The sequence below is a fragment of the Vidua macroura genome, chromosome 1, assembly GCF_024509145.1.
Source record: "Vidua macroura isolate BioBank_ID:100142 chromosome 1, ASM2450914v1, whole genome shotgun sequence".
Classification (NCBI taxonomy): domain Eukaryota; kingdom Metazoa; phylum Chordata; class Aves; order Passeriformes; family Viduidae; genus Vidua; species Vidua macroura.
Genome location: NC_071571.1, coordinates 4594408 through 4619172, shown reverse-complemented (window position 1 = coordinate 4619172; position 24765 = coordinate 4594408). Strand labels below are relative to the sequence as shown.

The following is a 24765-nucleotide window of genomic DNA, read 5'->3' as shown; positions in this document are numbered from 1 at the left end:
CAAACAACTCTTCTCAGCAGGAGAATGCATACCTCAATGCATTTATCAGCTTTCCTGCTGCTTTTTCTACACAACACAATCTATGCTATTGGTAGAGCAGAGCAGTGCACTGGCCAGCTCCAAACAGATGTTATAAATCAAAACTCCTCTAATCATTTTCAAGGAACATGAAAACCCTCCCAAAGAATAAACATGTTCCCCTAAAACCAAACAACTGTTCCTTACATGTCATTGGAACTAGTGGTACAGCAAGAATCCACCCTGAATATTTACAGAAGTTCTAAAAAACTGAAAAAGTATTTCTAACAGAAAGGCATCTGGAAAATATAATTGGTTGTAAAAATCTGCCATGGTAAAACCATAAACCACCCACCTACCTTACAGACAAGATTATCCCTGGTAACTTCTCCCCAACATGTTGTTGTAAGCTGCTATTTCTATGGTGATCTGCTGGAAAGCTTCCCAGAATTCCTGTGGAAGGTTGGATATAGAAAAGCTGCTCCCTTCCCCTGAGACAGCAACGCTGCTGCAAACTCTGAAGGAGCAGAGCAAAGAAGCATTTCATGAATTCTGAGGAAATTGAAACAAAGTTAGTCTTTCAAAGAATACACAGGACCACGGTTTTAGTTGCCTTTAATCAGCTTAACCTCACTCAATTAGAAACCCTGGGATCATTACACAGCTCCCATTTATACCACTTTACCCAAGTTCCCTTCTGCAGTGGATCTTACTTTGTTTTTTAGACTTAGTGCTTGCCCAGAATATTTTACAGCAGGACAACCCTTCCAACAACTGATCCAGGACTCTTTGGGATATTGCAAGGTACTAACTGGTTACCTAAAAAAATTTTAGAAAAATAGGCTGGGATCTGTGTTGACTGTTTCTTGCTCCACTAGCAGCTGCCTGTTTACCTCTGTGAGCTCTTCCATGCAAAGAATTAATTACAAAGAGCAAAGCCTTTCCACATTCTGAGTCCACCTAGGCTTGCATGGAAGCTGTCAGAACAGCATTTTTTTTAATCTTAAGCACTAATTCAACAGCTGAAAAATTCTGTCTGTGGAACAGATACCAAACTCTATGGCAAGGTACCAATATGTGCGAGTTTTATTTTGGATACAGAAGACACATCCACACTTCCACGCACTTTTTGCTCTCATTTCCTCCCTCCCTCAGTCTCATGTGGCTGTAAATATTATCATTTTTCAGTAAACACATCAAAAATGACAGATGGGCTGGTGCTGTAGCTTTCCACAGTGGGGAGCATATAGTAAAGGGTTTGAGGGAGAAAAGCCTACTGCACTGGTACTGGAAAACTGTGTAGGAGTTGAAAAACCAGGAAAAAGAGAGGAAGAGAGGAGAGGAGAGAAAGAGAGAGAGAAAGAGAGAGAGAAGAGATAGAGAGAGAAAGAGGAGAGAGAAAGGAGAAGAGAGAAAGAGAGAGAGAAGAAAGAGAGAGAGAGGAAAGAGAGAGGAGAGAGAAGAGGAAGTGAGGGGAGAGAAGAAGAGAGAGAGAAGAGGAAGAGAGAGGGGGAGAAGAGAGAGAGGAGAGAGAGAGAGAAGAGAGAGAGAGGAGAGAGAGAGAGAGAAAGAGAGAAGAGAGAGAGGAAGAGAGAGGGTGAGAGAGAGAGAGAAAGAGAGAGAGAAAGAAGAGAGAGAGAGAAGAGAGAGAAAGAGAGAGAGAAAGAAGAGAGAGAGAAGAGAGAGAGAGAAAGAGAGAGGAGAGAGAAGAGGAGGAGAGAGAAAGAGAGAGAGGAAAGAGAGAGAGAGGAAAGAGAGAGAGAGAAAGGAGAGAGAGAAAAAGCCATTCTGTATGTCATCCATCCCATGTGCGGGAGTGTTCTGGGAGTGAACTGTCACCAGAAATCACCAACTTTGTTTCATACTGTTGTTTGCAAAGAAAAGATGAAGAAGAGACAAATAAAGGGAGGAGAAAAGAGATAAAAGCAGAAGGGGAAGAGAGATTGACCTAATGCTTATACAAGGTGGGCTTTCAAACTCAGGAATGCACTGAGGAATTAAGTAATTTAAACAGTTTAGACTTCACCAGATACTGCAACAATGAGAAGATGTGCCTGACTGGCACATCTAGTGTGACATTTAGTGCTGAATATGGCAGTCAGCTGGCTTTCACCTTCTCTCCACTGAAGAGATAGTTTCATACCTGACTTTACTTTTCTGGCTGCATGCTCTGTGACAGGCCCCCTTCTTTTCACCAGGTAGCTTGGAGAGCATGAAAAAAAAAAATCTGATTTCAGGTTTAAGCCAGACCTAAATTAGTATTTGAATCATTATGCAGAACAGCAAGACTCACGGGCAGGCTCCTTGTTCTGGAGGCAGCACGCAGGCACTAAAATACTCAGCTTCCAGTGAGAATGGAGCACTGATTGCAGTGAGATTTGTAAGAATCAGCTGATGCTTTACAACAGCTTTTAGTGCAACTTCAGACCCAAAGTCCAAAAGAAGCTCACATGGGCTTTGTGACATTTGTCCTTCATCACTGCCAGAAAAAAAATAACAGTAGTATTTAGACATGGGTCTTATTTTCTTATGCCACAGATAATTTCTGGAGATTTAAAAGTGTGCAACATGCAATGTGGTTGCACAGTGTAAAAGGACCATGCAGTCTATGATTTTTGCCATCAGCATTTTCTGCTTTATATTTTTTCACTTCTACCCATATAAGGATTTATTTGGGGTCAAATCTTTATCCTATATAACATGCCAGTCTACCAAATTAAAGACATATTTACTTATATGAAAAGATATAAAGATAAGCATGTTCCAAAATATAGTCATCATTCTATGTATCAGGAAAATGAAATAAAAATCAGTCAGATATTACCTGTCAACTCCACTGCCAGAAGGTACTGAGTATGTGACATGTAGTCCCTTCACTTCTCCAGAAATGCTCAGGAAGAGAGGTTCAGCCATGTCTTCTATGCTGCAGGAAAGTGTGAGGTCTTTCAGCTCACCCTGAAAAGCAAAGAATCAAGTTTCCTTGTGAATGAAGCATGGATCACAGAAGAAAGGCAGACTCTTTAGGGTATTGATTTTTAAAAAGTGTGTAAACTTCCCTGGATTAAACCCAGAACAATAGAATTGTGAGAAGTTTTACTGAATTGTTTTCAGGGCATTTTCTGCAACATCAGAGCTGCTTAGAAGGCAGCACTAAGGTAAAAATTTGTGGCTGTTTCTCGGCTTTGTACCTGCAGCTATCTGTGAGCCTAAAACTGCTCCATTTCTGATTTCTGACATAATTCCTATGCTCCAAGTATTGAATCATAGAATCATTTAGGCTGGAAAAGACTTCTAAGATGACTGAGTCCAAACATTAAACCAGCACTACCAAGGCCACCACTAAACCATATTCCCAAGTGCCACAGATACATAATTTTACCTACTTTAAGCAAATAAATGAAACCCAAGTCTCCAGTGACTGTAATGGGAACTAAGACACCCTATCTATAGGAAGATCCTGTATTTAGCTGCATTAGCTCATCTATTTGAATGCCCTTGTAACGTATTTTTCTGAATTCCTGGACTTTGTAAGCTCTGCTCCTGTATTTTGCAGACTCTTGGTCCCATCAGCCCCTTTTAAGTTTTCAAATATCAAAATGTTATGAGCCTAGCTGCATTCAGAAAACCAAATATACACTGTATATGCCACTCTGGCCTGTATCATTCCAGTTAATCCAAAGTGAGGATCTGTATGCTCCAAGAAGAGTGATAAGCATTAAGAGCAATTGTACAGGACTTCAAGAAAGGAAGAAAACAGGAACAGCTGAGATATAAAGAGGCAGGGTAGAAATTTCACACTAGGTCCACTTTTTTAATTCTTGCCTTCAACTGTGGTGCCTCTAAAGCAAAGCCATTTCAGAGATATTTTATGGGAAAAATAGCATGTGGTTTTGTACACAGAATTCCTTCCTTCTGCCAAATGGAGGTGAGATGAAAAAGCCAGTGTTACTGTTTTTATAAAAGTGCATCAGTTTGTAAACTTACCACAATGTTAGCTGACAGCTCTATGCAGAATTCCTTCTCTTCATTTGGGCCTAAGGTGCCACTGGCAGGGGACACCAGGATGGAGCAGGAAGCTGCCTGGCTTCCAAGGGGCTGCCAAACAGAAAGGACATTCAGCTCGTGCTCACACTGTCTCTTCTAAAAAGACCAAGCTATTCTCAGGCTTAGGACACTCTCAGGCAGCAACACCTACAGTTTGACAAGACTGGCTTTACAGTTTCCCATGGTCCTCATGCCTACATTCACTCCAGGTAACTTCAGGTGCCCAGCTGAGGCTGCTGGGCTGGGAGCAGAGCCACTGTCATCCCTCTCACAGTCTCAAGCCTTTCCAGGGTGAAGCCAATCTATCTGATACCAGAGCAGGGTCCCAGATGTGCCCCATCTCTATCCAGAACAGAGGTGGGGAAGACACAATCCTGCTGTTGGCACCTTCCCTAAGTGGCCAGCATGGAATGTACCCAGGGCTTCCACTCATTTGTTCACACATCAACATCACACATCAGGAAAAATGCTCTACATATTCCTCCTAGGCTCCAGATGCTCCAAAGTGTTTTTCTGTATATAGGTCCTATACCATGCACATGCTCTGTTAGGATCCCTTGGGCACCTGAAGACATCTTGAGTGGCACTGAGTGCTTTTATGTAGGCAGTTGAGCTGAACTCTGGATGTCAGATGTGATGGATGCCAGATCTCAATGACCAAGATACTGACAAATTTCCATGGACTGAAAAGAGAGTTCAGACCACAGCTTAAATACTGACATTAAGTCTGGGCTCCTATGCTGTAAGCCAGAATGTGAAATTTAAACAGAATTCAGACACAATTCAAAAGCACCATCATTTCTTTGTTTTACTAAATTAAGTGCAAACTCTAAACTGCTATGGTACTTTATTTAACACTCTGGTGGCTTTACATTCTATGACCTCTCACATCTGCTCATCCATTTTCCCAGGGATCCACAGACAGTTAAGAACACAATGACATCAACTGGTAATTAATCTCTTAATAAAGGTTGGTCTAAAGCTGAAGTTCTGCTCTCAAGCCAGTAAAACAACAATGAACACTCAAAAGATACATCAGAAAAGCTTTTAACAATAGTCATTATTTGTGTTCCTACAGAAATTGCAATTTCCATCCCTGCTGTATGCTTCACCCATTAGAAGAGCATTTACCTTTCCCCATAAGTATTTTGCTGGCAGCAGTGTCTGGTTAAAAAGTTTACTGGTTGCTTTGACAGGAACTCCAGTGTAAATTTCAGTGAATACTAGATGACTAGATATCAGGCACGCTTGGGGGGTCTGAACTTCAACAAAGACAGGAAGATGACTGGAAATAAACACACAGATGGTCTATTGTTATTGTTAATGAAACGTGCTAGACATAAAACAGCATGCTGGGAAGAATGATGTTTATGTTTATTTAGCAATATTAGAAATTTGATAGTTCATTGATAGGTTACACAACCCCACTGTGAGTTCATATTTTTCTTGTAGGAGAGAAAACTACCTGAAGGGAAAACCAGATGTAAATCTCAGGAAAAACAAAACAAATGCTGCTTTTCCCCCTTACCTTCCTTCTCCATTTTCTACCTCCAGTTCCAGCACTGTCTGGAGACGCTGGCACTGCAATGATGTGAAGTGAACTGAAACTGTGCATAGACCCAAAGGAGGAATTTCTCCAGCTGATGGCTGGATGGTGAAAGTGGATACCTGGGAGAGGAGAGAGAGAGAACAGAAATTTTTTTGACATGTGCAAAGCAAGGGTAAAATGTTGAAGCCACACAATCTAATTAGGGCTTCCAAGTACCTAATTTTTCCTCAGATGTGTCCTTTCTCTCTGCCCCTCTAGTCCCATGTGGATTGATGTCAGGAAGCACAGTGCCAGCTTTGTGAAAGCCTGGCTACACAAGGAGGCAGGGCTTTGCTTCTGAGAGAAGGGCAGTCAGAGCCAAGGGCACAGCAGGGTCAGCTGTGCATGGACTGACAGGGAACGTGAAGGAGAAGCAATCAGTCTCAGCAGCAGCACCTGCTCCCAGGCAGCAGCAAGGTGCCACGAGTGGGAAAGGTTCTTGGGCAGAAGGGTGAGGAAGGAGGGTTGGGAGAGCATCAGCGAGGAGTGGGGGCTCAGATTCTTGTCCAAGATGCTGATGTGGGTGTGTGGGAGGAGTGTTCAGCAGTCTCAGCTCTACTAAAGCCTTGAACTCATAGGAGCAGCAGCTGAAATTACTGTCATTCAGGAAATACTCAGGGTGGCAGGGGATTTGTAATAAAGGGAAATAGAGAAAAATTGTAAAGAAGCATTCAATCTCAAAAGAACTCATGCACTTATGAAACTGTGCAGGATTAGTTTCATAAGAAGTCACAAAAATTAGAACTTCAGATAGCTGGAATGAATAATACAACTCCTAAGCAGAAGAAATAAAATAGCTAAGGAGGGAATACAGCCAGCTGTAGCAGTGACTTACCTCTTCATTCCTTTGAGCTAGAAAAACCTGGCTTTCTTGCATCCTCCACAGTGCTGGTACCTGAGAGAGATTTTGAATCTCAAAGGTTCTTGACACAGTCTCACCCTGCTTAGTCAAACCAAACCGGAGTGATGGAACATCAATACAAAGAAATGGACCCTAGGACAGTAGGAAACAGACATCAGAATGGACACCTCTGCCAAAACTGTCTCATTAAGAAACATGTATTATCTAGGATTAGCATTTGATTTCACAGAGAATATCAGAAAGCAAATGCACTGTGTAATGCAGAAAAATTCTGTGTGTCATGGGAATATCAACATTGACTCAATAGTCACTACAGCAAAAATAACTCCTGTTTGTAACCACTTAAGATTTCTCAAGCCATTGAGAGGCAAAAAAACTTTATTTGGACAATGGCCAGGCCACACAGTTCATCCTGCAAGACTGAACTGCTCCTTACCTTAAAAGCAGCCTCAACATGCAGCACAACTGGCTCTGGACACTGCTCAACGTGACACAGCAGGTTACGGCTGATGACCCCAGGTTTGCTTCCAGAAATTGCCAGTACAAATTCACAGCATTTATTCACACCTAGAAGAGAAAATACCACTGTCTCACTTGTTTTAAGAAACCACCTGCTTCAAGAGTATTACTGAAGCTTCTGGAATCAAATTAAGTCTCCTGCTGGCTCCAGTGGGCTAATTTTTCAGTTTGTATTATAATGCTCTGTGACTGTTATAAATTGATATAAACAATTATTATCATGTCTTTCATGAATTACTGCTGACAAGTCACAGAAACTTTACCTATGACACCAGTATGAGGATCAACTTCGATGATGTCACAGTCCGTGATTTTCTCCCATGTGTACTTGATCAATGTTTTGCTGTTGTTCCACAGCTGAAACAATTAAAATCAATGAGACAATTAATGCACTTTAAGCTTTCAGAGCAGCAAGTCAATTTGCTGAGAGCACTGATACACTGCAAACTAGGTTTTGAGAGTCATCATTTATTAAAACAGTGTCTCCTTCACATGGGTGAAGGTGTTCCCTCAAACCTGAAGAGAATCTATTAATAATTCATTCCAAGAGCATTATCATATTTGAGTCTACTAAACTTCCCCCCATTTTCCAAAAATGTAACAGAATTTCTAAACATAAACTGAAAATCTTTTGAGTGCAGGTTTGGTTTTTGTTTTTTTTTTTGCCAAACGCCCTGTTTGTGAGGGAGATGCAAGCTCTTGAAATGTTTGTCATCCTCTTCAGATCTAGTCAAAACATTATTTCTTAACTACAGCAAATAATTTTATTCCCTGAAGTACAATTATCTCTAAGCACAGTTCAAATTCTTATCTTTTTAAGACTAAAAAAAAACCAATTGGAAACTGCAAAGGATGTTGTTATATCATCAGTAAATGGCTTAATTACTTCTATCACATGAGTAGTTATACTGGGTTACTGGGAAGTATGAAATGTCTGCCTTAAATTGAAAAAAATAAATTCTAGGGAGAGAAATCTTAACACCAAAGGCTGATTAGCAGGATTTCTAAGAAAAAAATGGGAAAGCCATTAACTGGGAAATGTCTTCCTGCCTGGCTCTTGCTAACAGGCCTGTTTTTCCCAAGTGAGTCTAAGATCAAAAAGATCCTGATCTGTAGTGAAGGGGATGCTGTGAGGGGACAATTGCAGCAGCATTCTGTCCCAGAATGGCCAAAGAGAAATTACCAGAACCTGCAGGAAAAAATAACATCTAGTAAGATGCAGCATATGTGTTTTTTTAGCTCTTCTGTGCTTCCTGTAGTTCTTTGCATGAACAGTGCCTCAGTTATGAACTAATTTAATCATCCATTGATTATTCCTCCCAGCTGGAAAACTTTTACACTACAGGAGTGACAAAGTGATAAGCAACAGGTTATTGACTCAGAAAAACATTGAGAAAGTTCAAACTCTGTGGTATCAAACTGGAGTGATGAAAAAGGAACAAAGGCTGCTGCCTAGAGTGTAGAGCTGAGCAGGCTGGGTAGGGCATTTCAGTGCAGACCCTTCTGGATTCATGGCCTCCTTTAAAAACATTTCAGGAAAACTAAAATAACACTGTCTGATATCGTCTAATAACACCTATGACATCCAGTGACACAAACCACATGACAATGGTGAAGTCAAAGCACACAAACCTTAAATGTTTTCTTGACATTTACACCAATGAAATTTTCTCCAGGGATGATAACAGCATATGGGTCCAGCAGAAGATGAAATGGTTCTGTTGAGCCTTTAACTTCTATTTCCAGGGCTATTACATCCTCTACTCTGCATTCTGGGATGTTTTGAAGCATCCTCTCTTCTATCAAACTTTGGGAGGAAATATGGTAGAATCATTAAATATGTTAAACCTGTGTTAAATTGGATCCTGTCTTTTAATTGCCAGATCAAAACTGACAACCAACACAAGTTTCTCAAGTACAGACTGCCTGTGGGCAATTAGCTCAGCCAATTAAAAACTTCATTATACTTTAAGGTATTCTAGTTGTTCCAGTCTGTCCGTGAACAAGTATATAAGTCACATACAGCTGTGACAAAGAGTAATAGCAGGAAACCCTGGAAAATAAGCAGAAAAAATGACAATATTATCTTTTTCCAAGAGGGGAAAAGCCAGGGCTATGCATGTGTCTGGGCATAGGGGAGAATATCAGAGATGCTCTTTATACCACAACTACTTGTACAGATAATATTCTTTAAACTTGTCAATCCATCATCACCAGAAAGAAGAAAAATCCCACTAACTTAATGTAATAGCACAGATAAATTGTGCCTACATATCTTACTGGGAAATGTTTCTCAGCTTACCAAGGCGATTCTGGGATGTCCCTCACTACCATCTGCATCACGCTGTGATAACTCTTCAGCTGCACAGATGAAGGAGAAAAGGATTTTAGTGTCAAGTAATCACTTATGTTGAAGATCAAAAAAAGATGGAAAAGTGGTTTACATGTAAAGGATAAATGATCATCATCAGAGTACTAAGCTCTGATAAACAATATGCAAACTCTAGAGTTACTAAAAGAAAACATGTTTGACTGCAAAACATTAAGCCAGATTCTGATCTCATGGTGTATGGTTCCAATAAAAATACTCATTTTTGACATGCCTGTTATTATTTCCCCTGTATATTGCATACTACACACAAGCATCTGCAAAGGCTCCCCAAATTAAGCTCAGTACTGCTGTACTAATTAAGAAGTTTCTTCTAACTGCTCCAGAGTATTCAGCTTAATTGACCATCAGTCTAATGTTGAGTAAGAAACATGACTTTTCCATCATGGGAAGAGAATGTCTTCTGTATTCTAATGGAGGGTGGGGGGGGAAGAAACACAGAAGCAGGCCTTAAATCTGAAGGGCTACGCAAAAGCTTCATTTGTTTGTAGACAGATACTAATTTTGATGTATATTTTAATTCAATATCTATTCTATGAACTAATTATTTTTAAAAAGCCAGGTAGTTTATCTTCCATACATATTTGAGGTATTTCTTATGTCTGTCAATCAACACTGCATGGGGCATTCCAACTCTTGAGCTTTCTTTGGATCAGGTTTCCCTAAATACAGTGAGCTCATGCTCCTTATTTACAGGGACAGGGGAGCAGAAATTGAGAGAACAGTCCCTGGGATAACTGCATTCCAACATCCTTGCACCCCTCTTACCCACAGCTGCACACAGCATTTCTCTGCCAAAGGCTCCTACTATCCCCTTAATTCATCACTCAGCTGTTCATAGGACCCATTTCAGGCCAAAAAAACTACAGCTGGAAACAGTTAAAATAATCAGTGTTTGTTAACCAACTTATTTAGACTGGAGCAGGTACAAGACATATCCCCCAAGGAGAAAGGGAAGGGTCAGGAGCTGGTGGAGGAGATGATAGAGGGGTCAGGGTGGTAACTTCACCAGCCAGCACAGCTGCAGAATGAGGATGTGTCCACAATTTCAGTGTAAAATTAACTGCGTCCAGTCAGTCCCCAGAATGACATGAGATCAGAAACTGTCTCACATTGTGCAGTCAAAACATGTTTTCCTTCACTAACTTTTTACATTTTGAACACTGTTTATCAGAGCATAGTACCAGCTAATTAATTTAATTTAGAAAAGTTGCACAGCAAGGATTTTATGACTTGAATAAAAATACACAGCTGGAGTTTGTAGATAGGAAGGAATCACAAGCCATACCTCCTGTGGAGCATAAGTGAGAATAAACTCATGATCTGCACAGGGAAGCAAAACTCCCTGCTTAGGATTTAGGGAGAAGGCTGACTCTAGGTCTTGATTGTTTTTGATCTCTGTAAAGTCTGCAGTTTCTTCTGGTATTAATGGTTTCAGATTAGGCTTTGTTATCTGCCAGAAGAAGGGAAGTTCTAGATGGCTGCAAAGAAATCAATAAACAACAGAAAAGCTATGATTAAAAAAAATCAGATATTTTTGAGTAAAATACATTAAGAAAATGTTCAGATCCTTTTTTCAGGTAAGAAATTCCTCTCTTTACAGATTACAGGGGTTTGACTTCCCAGCTTTTGTGAGTCACAAAGCTGCTGAGGCATCATAGAGTCAGAGTGTGTAAATCATACAAAGAACATACTAATATGTGTAGCAGCCTGAACTGCTGCTACTGAAGTCCAGGGCGATGCATGAAAGTAAATTCTATAAATGTGTAAGATATTGTAACACTTTCTTGCCTTATTTGAACTTCTCATGTAATCCAGGTTTTAGAAACTCTGCAATTCTTTTTTCAAAGATCTGGGATGAACAGGTCCATTTCTGCTGACACCAGTACATTTGCCTTGGATCAGTGCTGATGACCTACATCACACTCTGAATTTAATCCAAATGCAACATGTGGTCTTTAACATGTCAGCAAAGCACAATGGCTCAATCTAAAATTATAGCCATGGCTCTGCCACACTCTCTGCAATCCAGAAAAGGTTGCTTAACTAGGTTATTTCAGCAGAAATGTATTCCATGGAATGTCTTCATGGGTTTGAGAATCTTGCTCATGCTGACCTCAAAAATTCTGCTTAGTAAGGGGAAGGAAGGACACTGGAATTTGAAAGTATCACTGATAAAACGGGACATTTACTATTTCTCATATCATCTTCTGTAGCAGAAAGAATGTTTCTTCTTCCTGCTTCTATGGAGTTTACTCCTAGCCTGGCCAGCTTTGTTTTATACAAATGCTGACACCAGATGTGCAGGGAGTGCTGTGGTGATTATAGCACAGAGAAAATGTGGAAACTGGCACAGTCACATCCTTTGTCAGTTTACAATATCCAGTTCACCAATCACACTTTCTTTACTCAAACATTGGCCTGTTGTGGCATTATGCATGTGTGATTTCCAGGCCACAAAATAAATTGCCAGATATTCACTGCTTGCAAACAACAATTTAGATTAATGGTCCTAAACCCAGCACTGACCTTCTCACTGCTTTGATGGTCTACAGCCTCTATCTGCTGCAATCATGCACAAGTGTATTCCTGTTAAAGTCTGATTGATTCTGAGCAAAATCAGGATGCCACTATGTTCAGTATGGTGTAATTGTCCATAAGGACACATTTGTTGAGTTCAAATTGAATTTATATTTAACTCTTTAAGGACTCAATAGGAACCATGTGAGACTTTTAATGTGAGTTAATTACATGGAGCTTCCATTTTGATCCAGTGGAGTCCAGGGTGTATTATGACTTTTCTATGGGAGATGTCTACAGTCAGAATTGTATGCTTGGAAGCATCTATTCCCTGCACTAAGAAAGGAAAACAGTGCTTATCTCAGTTGCACAAGTATATGTAGTAGACATTTAAAGTTAGATAAATCTCACCTGAATCACCCTGTAAGTATTTCCTGCAACTATGTATATTTATGATTTTTTTTTGTAGATTTACCTCTATTGAAGCAAATATATTGACCTTGGCTAATGGTTGCCATAATGCTTGAACAACGTACAACATTCCTTCAACCTTAATTACCAAACAGAAAGGAGCAAAAAGCAGCAAAGATACTGCAAAAAGTTTGTCACAGGCACAGAGGTTTCTCCAGCTTGAGAGAGCAGAGATGACAAATGAGATCCCTACCAGTATGGCCACATTGCAGAGCACTACTCTAACAGCAGCTACCTACGTGGAGTTCCTTATAACCAGTCTCTTCTCCGTAGTGCTCTGTGGGTTTTGGGGCTCGAATCGTATGAGGTGCTGTGCTGTTGCATCAGTGACTTCACCCAGCTGAGCTTTGCTTTCTCCACCCGTGACAAACAAAAGCTCCAGAGCAATCACCTCTCCAAGCCCTGGAAGAAATAATTAGGTATTACTGTTTACCATCTGACTATTAACATAGTTCACATCATCAATAGCAAATGTCATTAATGTTCATTATTGATTATATTTGGTGTTTCCTCACGTTTCAGAACTCCAATGTGTTAATTGTACAATCCTGACGTTGTGCTTATCAACATGGATTAACAGAGACCTTCTGTTCATGAATTTCATAGGCAGGGATGTCAGGGCCATGGCCTCAGCTCACTTACATCAGCATGGTTTCACTGAAGTGAGCAGGGTGTTTACAGTGGTTGACAATGTGGCTCCCAGATGTTTTGAGCAGTATATTAGAATTAAAATAAGCAGCAAATGAAGTATTAAAAAAAATACAAAGTAAATACATGTGATAAAGTGATTCAACAGATGACAAACCAAGCCTCATGTTATAGCACTCATAGTTATATTACAGTACTGGCACCAACATTTATAAGAATTTGAATTGGTTTCATTAGTTAATCCAAAGACTGCCTACCTCAAAAGGTCCAAATGTGATTAATTTCTGCCCTGTTACACCTCATGTTTCATAGCTTGTCAAGTTATCTTATTAACAGAAAAGTGAAAGAGATGAGCTGGACCTGGCAACCTGAGTTTTGTTTTCTGTGACTTGGTGACATTTTACATTTGGATTTTTGCCTACTGAACGTTAAGAGCTCAATGTTTTCTGAATCCAGTGTGTCCATGCACTGGGAAGGAGCAGTAATAACAACAACAACAACAACAACAACAACAACAACAACAACAAAAAAAAAAAAAAGCAGCCAGCATTTGCTTAATCCAATGACCTAAAATGTTACCATCACTTCACACCAACAATCACCACTCACATCATCTGAATATCAACGGAATTAGAAAGGTGCTAGAAACAAACCTGTGGCTGTAACATTATTGATTGGATAATTGTCACACAAAATGGTGAATGTTTGCTGTGAGGCTTCTGCCAAAGAAGGGAAAAACACTACCTGAAAGAGAGAAGGAAAATAGCAAGGTCTGTGACTGTTTTCTCTCCCCTAAGTAATACACTTCAATTGGCAAATATTCCCTGAAGGAAAGTTTTAGTAATTAGTAATTAAAAGTAACAGTTGCAAGAAACAGAGTCACTTTTTGCTCACATAAACCCAAACTTGCAAGGTCCAGCCAGGTCTTCTAAAATGATCTTGCTTGTTAATTTATTTGGTGAAGTAAAAAACTTTCTATAGCAGTTGGCACTAACCTCTACTGTTGCATTCTGCCCTGGAGCTAGCTCCAAAACAGCAGGCTGGATCCTAAAAGGATCCTGTATCACAAAATCAGCAGTGGCAGCCACCTAAGGTATTAAAACAAAAAAAGAAAAAAAATTAAATTGATCAGATTGCTGTGTTTAAAACACAGAGTTACCTGAAACAGTCAGTAATACTACAACATCACTGTTTTACCTCTTACCATACATTTTTTTACACATCTCAAAAGAGTGTGGCTCATAAATATGGCTTAATTAAAAAAATGCTCCCTGCTTTATAATGACCTTGGTGAAAGCAGAAGGGAAAGTGCAGTCTCTGAAGACAAATGACAAGTGTCAGAAGCCCTAATATTCATGTTCAGAGAGGAACAGCCCTGCCTGAGAGAGGGGCTCTGTTTCTCCATGCTTAAAACTCACTTTGAGTTGGAACTGTAAAGTCTCTGGAGAGACAACTTGACCCATCTGCTCTTTCTCCAGCACCAAAAATGCCAGTCTACCTGTCCCATTTTATCTCCTTTGTCCACCCCACTTAGGCCTTGGTTTGTGATGGGGAGCTACAGACAGAACAGGACTGGATTGGATTGCTGTGTCTACAGGTGCAGCAAGGCCAGTAAAGGAAGTTTCTGTTGAGGAGGGAGAGGAAATTACCTCAAGCAATGCTAGAACTGATAGCATTTCTATTTGCTTCAAGGACAAGGTTAAAGTTCGAGCCAGTTTTCCTTTTCCTCATCTCTGCCTCAGTTTACTTCTCCCCTCAGCAAGACAAGCTCTTCCACAGGAAAACCAGAGCACAAGAAGGAGGTACAGACATCCAGGGAGATTGGTTTTCAGGATAAAGGTGAATTCCTGAAGGAATGGCACAATGCAGATGTCTCCAGCAAGGCCTTATGACTTCTGTGCTAATACAACAAGACTGGCTCAACAGGCCTCCACACCAGGGCACCCACACCATGCTGGGTCCAGTATTTCCCTTCTAATCACTCACCCTGGAATCAGGAGCTGGCCAGGCTTTCTCTGGCATTATAGAGAACTTCCCAGTCCTAACTCCCTCATTTCTGCACAAAACTGCTGTTGTTTTTATTCCTCCAACACGGCAGGAACCACAGTCTATAAAGTCAGGCACTGCAAGGAGCAACACAGAAAATCAGACTCTAGAGAGAGTGAAGGCAGTTGATTAAATAACTCTTTACAGACATTACTGCATGAGACCACGCCAGGTTTTGCAATCCTAAACCCCCTCAAATTCTTTCAATTTCACAGTTGGACAGTGTGAGATGTATATTTCTCCATCCATCTTACATTTTAATGATGTAAGATGATCTTTTTTTTTTTTAGAAAAATTCTGTATAACAGCAAAGGTGAATTTACAAAAAAATCAAAGCAAATTTTTGCAAAAGTAATCCTATTTATTATAGTTGAGCTTAGATATCTGAGAGGTGCAGGCATACCATATCCATTCACATTCCATGAACATTAATTAATAGCATCAAATAGTTATAACTAAATCATAATTCCATAATATTTAGAATTAGTAATTACAATTGGGAGTTCAGGAATCAACAAAACACAAACCTAGAAATGCGGTCCCTACTCACTTCTCGAATATAGTGAACAAGAAGAGCCTAAGATGGCAAGAACAAATAATTGAGGAAAAATCCAACAGGATTACATTTTAATAACTAATAAATCTATGATAAGTGAAAATGAGGTAGATATCAAAATGTAGAAACTGCACTGCCAATTTTTTCCACATATTTTTTGTGACACAAAATTGAAGACAGTCAAATTAAAAAAAACAAGTCTGCTTTAGAGAAATTTGGTATTTGGACACTACTGACATGTTAATACTGGAAGTGATACTTTAGCTTGGATTGGGATGACAAAAGATTTTGATACTTGACTCTCCACTAATATATGATCTTCATACTCTCCCAGATATTCAGGAATAAACTGGACTGTATACTGGCATGCCATCCCAGGAGCAATCATTCCTCCCTTTCCTGGATATTTTCCTTGGGGGAAAAAATAAAAACAAAAAAAAGGCAGAAAATTAAAAAAAAAAATTAAAACCTCCCCAGATTGGCAGTAGTATTTATGATCACATCTTCCTCTGGAATGATGCCTGTAAACTCCCCCCATTTATTGCCTAATTCAAGCTGATAAAAAGGGATGAGCACAAGAGGCCTAGCAGTGCAATCTGGGAATGTGCACATGTTCCAGGGAGCTCAAAGATTGCTTTGTCTGAAATATACTCCTCATAAACACAGAAAATAGTGAGGAGAAACTTAGAGACATTACCCAGTTTTGCCTTACCACAAGACAAAAGGGCTTCCATGGAGGCACCTCACTTCTAAATATTCCTCCAATTTTTGGGGTATCACAATCTCCCTAGGCAATCTGTCCCAGTGCTTGGTCATCCTACTGTAGGAAAGGTAATTTTATTAACTTTTCTCTAACCTACCCTTTTTTATTGCAGTGTGTTATTTCTTGCCCTCTCCTCGTAATTTTTTCAGTGGAAACTACTTCTGCTGCTAGATGAATTTTGGGTAAGATTCGATCTAGGTATTCCACAGACACATTTCAATCTAACTTCAAACACTTTAATTTAATCTTCTTGAATTCCTCATTAGACCATTTCAATCTGCTTATGAGTTGCATGTGAATGGCCCTAAGTCAGCTGTCAGCTTCTAAAGAACTGAGCACTATGGATAACAGAACCAAACAGGACTTCCCTGGAAAATCTTTGTTACAGCAGGTAAATTAGATTTTGTATGCGTTAATATTTTAAAGGCAGACAAAGAACCCTTACCTGGCCAAATGAAAAATACTGAAGTAGAGGGAGGGATAAGTCTTACATGTTGACCTGTTGAAGTAATGTTCCGTAGCTCTACAGTCATCTTCATTAAAAAAGAAAAAAGCTCCATTGTATTTATCATCATTCATTAAAATATTTGCAATTCCCTGGTGCTACTGCTAGGAGTAACTACTTCATCATCACAACCATCCCCAAAATCCCAGTTTATTCAACAGAGGCTGAATCAGAACAAAGCAGAGACTGAGAAGAGCCCATTTAGTCTTCACTGGTTTGTGTGTCAGTGGCAGGTGTGATGGAGTACTTTCAAGGAAGTTAGAGGGTCATAAATTCAATATACAAAAGAAACTCAGACTTTTATTAAAATTCAGAAAGGCTAAACATTGGGTGAAATATGTAGATCATGATAGGATATAATTCTTCAGGGAGGCAGAATAAACTCTCTACAAAGAACCTTCTCACCTCATAAACCTGCCCAGCTTTATCATATGAAAACAGCACAGAAGGTGGATTGGCAAGAAACACAGGAACAAATGAGGTATCACTGAAAGATTAAAAAAAAAAAGGAGATATTATCTTACTTCCTGGTTCTCTAAATACTGATAAAAGGAGAAATTGCAAAATGTCTCCTTTGGCAAAACTAAAATATCATACAGACATACTTTGTTATTATGAGACTAAATAAGAAATTTAGCTCAAAATATCTCTGGGTAAATCCACAGCAATTTTATAGTGGAGCTCTGTGCATTCCAGCCCAGAATCCAGAAACTGTACACACTGCATACCCTTTGGTATCTTCTGCTTTTCTTCTGGCTAAGATTTCTTCCACTTTTTCTTGAGAAATTACAAGAGATTTGCCTCCATCCAGAGTATTTGGTGGGAAAAAGCGTGGATTCTTCAAGTAATTCTGTCTTTTCTCAAGTCTGGAGAGGTACTCACTTAATTCCTCTGCTTTCCAGGACCTATTCTCTTTCCTGGCTCGTTTTTGTGAGGCTTTAGTTTTCTTTGAAAAACAAGAGTGCATGGTGCAACATGAAACACAGTGATTTTGAGGATGAGGAAAAAGCAAGCTACACATGTGTAATTAAAGCTACACAGCAATGACAATTGGTATGGAAAATACAGTATTTCTCTTTTTTTAACAGAGTAAATATAAGTACTGGTGTCAAATCAACAATGGGTTAATATTCACCCTTTGTTGCAGGAAGAGCAACAGGCCTTCCAGATCAAAACTGACTTGTTAGTTTTGGCAGACTAAAACTAACTTGTAAAATGTACCTTACTTATGGTTTTAGCCTCAAGGCTGGAGTCTGGAGTCGAGGACAGAGCTGAAGATACACTTGTCACACTCCCAGATAAGTAGACACTCTCATCCAGTGAAAAAGCACGTTGTTTACGTGTCCCTTTCAGGTATCCAGGTTCTGATTCTCCTGCAATTCAAAGACAAAAAATAATTCTGTAAGAGGAAACCATGAGCAACAAATATTTAGTCTAAGCATAGTTGTGTGAGTTTATTTTGAGGTTTGTTCCTGGCAAAAATCCTCTAAAATGTAATGTACTTTTAGAACTTATTTTGTAAAAACAAAGCTTAATACTTTAAAAAGAAAGCTTTTAGAAGCACTAATTAAACAGGCTGTATACACTTATATTATTCCCAGAAAGATATGTTAACCTTATAAGGGATGTGAGATTTTTCACTTTGTTTGGAATTACAATGGAAAAAAACAAAACACAAATCTTGAAATCTGACTAAGCTGATTACTCTGAAATGGCTTGACTGAAAAACTTCATTTCAATGGTCCTAAAACCTTTCATCTTGGCTCACACATAAATAAAAGAAGTAGTCTTGACATTGTCCAAAATATTTTCCTTACTGATCTTCATGTGCATATAAAACCAATATATTTCCAGAACTGGAAAACTTTAAACCCTAAATAAAGAATACAATTTTATTTCACTGAAAATAGTTTTTACTTTAATGTAACTACTTCCCTTCTCTGCAAGATGTAGTTGCAGCTTTTGTGCTAATGAAATTGGATGGAGACAGAACACTAATGCAGTTTTTGTGAGAGATAGGAAGAACTGTAAACAAATGTGCAATAATGATCAAGTATCATATCTAAGAACATCTAAACTCAGTAGTTTTTAATTTATCAGTTATACTTTGAAAATGTGTTCTTAGTGCAATCTTACGCTTAAAATACTTGAGTCCCTTCTGCTTTGGCAGAAAATGATAAAAATCTACTCAGATCTGCTACATCCTCCAATACTTCAATTATAGAATGTTCTAAAAAGTCTGAATTACTTTCTCCTTCAAAAGTTACCTTTTGGTGCTTTAGCAAGAGGTAATTTCTCAGTGATGTAATCCTCAGGACAGATTAAATTATTTTTTCTGAGAAGTTCATTATCCACAATCCACCGAAAAGAGGATGCCACTGCAACAGTAAAGCCAACAAACAGAAAGAAACAAAGAAAAAAAGCAAAATAATAGCCCCTTAAAACATACTATCTTGATCAATCCAAAGTAATGTTGTTTTTACACCTCATCCCAGTCAGGTAATATTTTTAATAGAAAATATTATATAGAATATTATCTTTATTTTATAGGAAATAATATTACAGAAACAAATCTGGTATTTTAATCTCAAGATTTGGACATGCATCTCCACAATTCTAAATTCAGTTTGAACACAGCTAAGCACACATTGGAGAAATATTTAATCTGTTGATTGCTGCTACATATCAAAGTATGTATGCTTGTAATATTTAGGTGGTAACCCCTCCATCCAAATTTAATACCTTGAACATGACCTGGTTGTTTAGTTTCTCAGTGTTAAACAGATATTACTCTACTTGAACCTCTGCACAAAATCTTTCAAAGTTTCTCTGTTGATGTAAAGCCAACCCCAAGTCAGTGTCCAGGTACTACAAGAATGTACTGGGGAGCAACACTCCAGAATCCTCACCTGGTGGCAGCCCCAGTTTATGGAAATCTTTCCCTGCATCAATCTTCATCTGGTTTAGAACCCTTTCCTCTTCATCTTTGGCTCGGGCCTGGGCCTGAGTGATCTCCTCTTCTGCTTTGTCAGCTTCTGTCAGTCGGCTCTTACACTCAGCCAGAAGCTGCCACAGGCATGGGTGAATAAAGAGAAATTTGAGCTGTTACAGGCAGATGTTTTCTATTTGTTTCTGAGAGGTGAACATAGACATATTAGTAAACATCACCATTTTACAAGCATCAGCTGGCCTGCTAAAACACTGTCATTCCACAATGACACAAAACAAAACAAAATACCTGTGGCTCAAATCATTCAGCATCAGCCTCTACTTTTATACACTATTGGAGCGATGACAAGATAAGAAACCTGGGCCACTGATCAGCAGGTACAGGGAAAGGTTTCAGCCAGTACAATAGGCATTTAAAGGGCTTCTGCTTTTACTGGTTGTACTGTGTGTCTGAAAAGCCAACTAGAGATAATAATACCATGAAGGATCATGTGAATATTAATTTACTTGAAAGGTTCTGTGGGAAACTGTGCTCAAGTAAATTTCCATTAAAATGTCAATTGTAGGATCAACACCTGCCTTTAAATTTTATTTTACAGGAGATATAAGTAGAGACTAAAGAGCTGCAAACTCTGACTTGGTTTGGACTTGTACCTTCTCTAGCTCATCTGTGTAACTGTCTTGATAAACACTGTCTCCTCCTTGGGACTTAATCCAGTTTGTTGCCACGTCCACCTCAAAAACATCTCCAGTGTACAGGTCCTTAAAGGCAACAGCCAACACATGGGAGATGTCCTGGGGGGGAAAAAATGAGGATGTTTAGAGCTCAAAGCAAGAGTTAGAATGGGAAGAGATCACTGGGTGCATACAAATGGCTGTAATTAGCAAATGGGAAAAGGTACCTGGAAAAGAGATGTGTGTGCACATGAGCACTGAGGTGTGGATGTCTGTGTGTGTGTGCTGTGGGACTGCGTGTCTGTGCTGGCTGGCTGTGTACGTGATGGTGATGGACACAGTTCTCTGTGTGCAAGTGTGTGTGATGGATTGTGCAGGGATTGGGCTGTGTGAGTGGGGAGAGTGTGTGGGAGTGAGATATGAGCATTGCACAGAGGATAGGTGTGCGTATCAGTCCTTGTGCAGGGCGTGTGTTTGTGCCCCAGGGTGTATGCAGGGGTGTGTGGGAGTGTGTGACGCTGTTTGAATGGGGGTTTGTGTATCCAGGGCTCTGTGTGTGTGAGGCTGTTTGTATGGGGGTTTGTGTGTGTGAGGCTGTTTGTATGGGGGTTTGTGTGTGTGACGCTGTTTGTATGGGGGTTTGTGTGTCCAGGGCTCTGTGTGTGTGAGGCTGTTTGTATGGGGGGTTTGTGTGTCCAGGGCTCTGTGTGTGTGAGGCTTTTTGTGTGCAGGGCTCTGTGTGTGTGAGGCTGTTTGTACGGGGGATCTGTATGTGCAGGGATGTGAGAGGCTGTTTGCAGCGGGGTCTGTGTGGGGCTGTGGGTGTGTGTTTGTGAGGCTGTTGATGGCGGGGTCTGTGAGTGAAACTGATTGCAGGGTGGTCTCTGTGTGATGCCGTTTACAGGGGAGTCTGTGTGCAGGGGTGTGTTTATGTGTGTGGCTGTTTGCAGTGGGGACCTCCATATGTGAAACTGATTGCAGGGGCGGGGTCTCTGTGTGCAGGAGGTCTGTGAATGTGGGTGTCTGCGTGTCCCAAGGATAAGTGCAGGTCTCTGAACGTGGCTGTTTACAGGGTCTATGTACAGAGCTGAGTTGCTACTGGGGGCTACGCTATTTGTGCCCGTGCTGCCCAGCCCCGCTGCGTTACCTGCGGGTCGGGGCTGCGGCTCCCCTCAGCCATGTCCAGCCCGGCGCTGGGCTCCTCAGGGCTGCGGCTCTCCTCAGCCATGTCCAGCCCGGCTCCGGAACCCTGCGTGTCGGAGTTCGGGCTTCACTCAGCCATGCCCAGCCCGGCGCTGCGGTCCGGTTTGTCGATGTTCGGGCTCTCCTCAGCCATGGCCGGCCCGGCCCCTCCTCAGCCTCCCGCCGTTGCCGAGTGACCGTGCAGGCGGGCAGGGCACGGCCTGCCGGGGTAATGGCGGTGCTCCCCCTTCCCTTTCCCGGGCGCCATCGCCCCTCACAGCCCCGCCGGCACTCGGGGGGCTGAGTGCGGCACCCCGAGGCTCTGAGGGGCTCGTAGCCCGTCTCTTCCCTGCCACGTACTTGTGAACTTTTAAGGACCAGTGACTTAATAAGAGATAAAACGCTAACTTGAAACGTGCGAAGGGGATTTGGACTTCGGGAGGGATTGCTCGGCCCTCCGGCGCTGTGCAGGTGGCGGGCTGGAGCTGAGGGAAGAGGCTGAATCCTCTCCTGATTGCCCACACGTGGGACGAGGAGGCTGGGCTCATCCCTGCCGCTGGAAGCGGGCTGGGAGATGGGAATATTCATCATCAGCCCCAAGCCATCCATCGCCCCGCTCTGCCTGCGGCGCCCTGGCTGTATACACTGGTTGCTAACAACAGGCTCCGCTGAATCCGGCCATATTTTCCATAGAAACCATCCCGGTGTAGATTTTCTCCTTGTCCTGCTGCCTTTTTATTCTTTCTTTCTTTTTCCTCCCCCTCCTCCACTCTTTTTGCTCGGAGTGAAGGAACCTGACCGTGGCCCCCGCGCTTTTCCGTCACTAAAAGGGTAATTTGGCTCTATAGGGTTTTGGAGGAGTTGGGCAATGGTACACACTGAAAATAACTGTGGCAAAAATAATTGGAATTTGCCAACAGGTGGTGTTCCACCAGCAGATAGGCCAAAGGCTGTGGGTGTAAACCCCACGGCAGCCATGGGGGTGGTTGAAATTCAACTTGTTTTTTTTTAAGTATATGGCGCATGGGCTTGAGACTCCAGGGTATCACAAGCTTTAGGTCCTCAGGTCACCAAAGTCTACATTTGGAATAAAACACCAAATGAAAGCCAGAGGCACTGCTGTGGTTTTAATTTCCCTGTGAAAAAGGGAAGCTTGTCCAAGAGAAAGCTTGGCAAATCTGCAATATCCTGTTCCAAAGATTAAGGCAGAGAAATCACAGATGCCTGACAGGGATAGGACCAGGTATCTGTGTTTTGCAGAAAAAAAAAGGTTCACAGCTTTCATAGAATCACAGAATCACTAAGGTTGAAAAAGATCTCTTAAGATCATTGAGTCCTACCATTACTCCACCACTGCTGAGATCACCACTAAGCTCTGTCACCAAGTGCCACATCCATACACTTTTTGTAGTGGCTTTTGAAGTCTTCAAAGGGGTGCTGACTCCCCTACTGGCTTGAGCAGCCTATTCCAATGCCTGCTAAACCCTTCAGCAGAGATATTTTCCCTGATACTCAACCTAAACCTTCCCTGGTGCAACTCAAGACCATTTCCCTTGGTCCTGCCCTTATTCCCTGGGAGCAGAGCCTGACCCCCCTGGCTGTCCCCTCCTGTCAGGAGTTGTGCAGAGCCACAAGGTCCCCCCTGAGCCTCCTTTTCTCCAGGCTGATCCCCTTTCCCAGCTCCCTCAGCTGCTCCTTGTTCCAGCTTGTGTTCTCAAACAGTTTTGTTTCTGTGTAGGCTTCTAGGTTCTCGTCTTTAAGATTCACTGCATGCACATTTTTAACACGTTTCCATATCAGAAGTCCAGCTTTTCTCATCATGTGCTATTACAATTGATTTTAACATCTGTTTGCTAACTGGAACATTAGTAAAATCCAGCATTTTAAAAAAGAATTCTTTCCCAGCCTTTAAAATGGTGACAGTAAAGCAGATGTTTTTGTTTAAAACAGTATATAGAAGCACATGAAAACTGACTGTGGAAAAAACTTTCTGTACTTTCATCTTTACTGCCTTTCAGTAACTTGCCAAGCACATCATCTCAGCTTAGAAGCTGGATTTTGTTTTTCAAACTACAGTCCATAAAATCTGGAAGTGAAGGTGAGATCTATCTGCCCAGAAGCCAACTGCAGGATCAGAAAGAGGGGTGTAAACCACTGTTCCAGAGCAATGCACAATTGTTTCCCATATGACAATGGGATCTTTTTCCTTAGATTTCCATTTTTATGCCATCGTCATTAACTCCGATAAACTTAAAAAATAAATTCCACAGTTCCTACTGTAAAACTGTTTAATTCACATATCTGTATGTCACACATACACATTTTCATTAAAATATTATGAATATTAAAAACAATTTGCATCTATATCACCCTCTTTGTCATCATTATAAGATATTTCAGTTCCAAAGGCTGAAGAGAGACTCATGCAGGGAATAGAAAAAAAAAACCCAAAACCCAAACAGCAATTTTATCCTACATTTATAGGTATAAATATACACGTATAAATATTTATATGTGTAAATGTACACACTGTCTCTAACTACCATGTATTACTTCTGCCAGGTGTTTTACCTTGGATTTCCCCTCTGTACCATGTAAGGCTGAATTTTATGGTGGGTTTTAGGTTTGGATTGGGGCCCCACTTTGATGCTTGTTGCAATGTGGAGCACGGGGGGATTTTTCTTGGAGGAAACTAATCGGAAACTGAACTCTCCAGGATCACCTGATCTGGAGAGGATCAGGAACAGGACCAGGAACAAGCTAATTTGAAATAAAATATGCCCAAATGCCTGCCACAGACCTTAGAGGAATCATAAATTCTGCTAAAATAGAGATTATTCCACTTTTTAAACCATGACTTGTCAGGATCGTATTGCTTTTCTGTATTTGTTTTGGTCACGCTCCCCAGGTGGTCCCCACACATTCTCTGTTATCCCATGGGGACTGTTCAAAGTTCTGCTGTTGTCCAAACCCCTTCTTTCTTCTGGTAGCCACATGATCAGAAAAAGTCCTTCCCATTGTAATCTAACA

General features: G+C 40.8%; 1 protein-coding gene across 1 annotated transcript in view; it reads right to left on the bottom strand.

Annotated features, from left to right (window-relative positions):
• DLEC1 (DLEC1 cilia and flagella associated protein) overlaps positions 1-22738 on the bottom strand; it is a 32745-nt gene extending 10007 nt beyond the window's left edge. Inside the window, 28 exon segments of the mRNA XM_053989976.1 lie at positions 416-462; positions 464-493; positions 495-535; positions 2162-2220; positions 2312-2497; positions 2843-2973; positions 4003-4113; positions 5194-5347; positions 5591-5730; positions 6486-6644; positions 6949-7079; positions 7295-7388; positions 8664-8838; positions 9334-9392; positions 10709-10901; positions 12651-12813; positions 13713-13803; positions 14055-14147; positions 15046-15182; positions 15899-16072; positions 16870-16957; positions 17335-17416; positions 17658-17875; positions 18151-18302; positions 19197-19307; positions 19839-19995; positions 20533-20673; positions 21701-22738. Of these exon segments, the coding sequence (XP_053845951.1) occupies positions 416-462; positions 464-493; positions 495-535; positions 2162-2220; positions 2312-2497; positions 2843-2973; positions 4003-4113; positions 5194-5347; positions 5591-5730; positions 6486-6644; positions 6949-7079; positions 7295-7388; positions 8664-8838; positions 9334-9392; positions 10709-10901; positions 12651-12813; positions 13713-13803; positions 14055-14147; positions 15046-15182; positions 15899-16072; positions 16870-16957; positions 17335-17416; positions 17658-17875; positions 18151-18302; positions 19197-19307; positions 19839-19995; positions 20533-20673; positions 21701-21781 (3398 nt within the window). The 5' untranslated portion in view covers positions 21782-22738.
• Positions 22739-24765: the final 2027 nt, after the last annotated feature.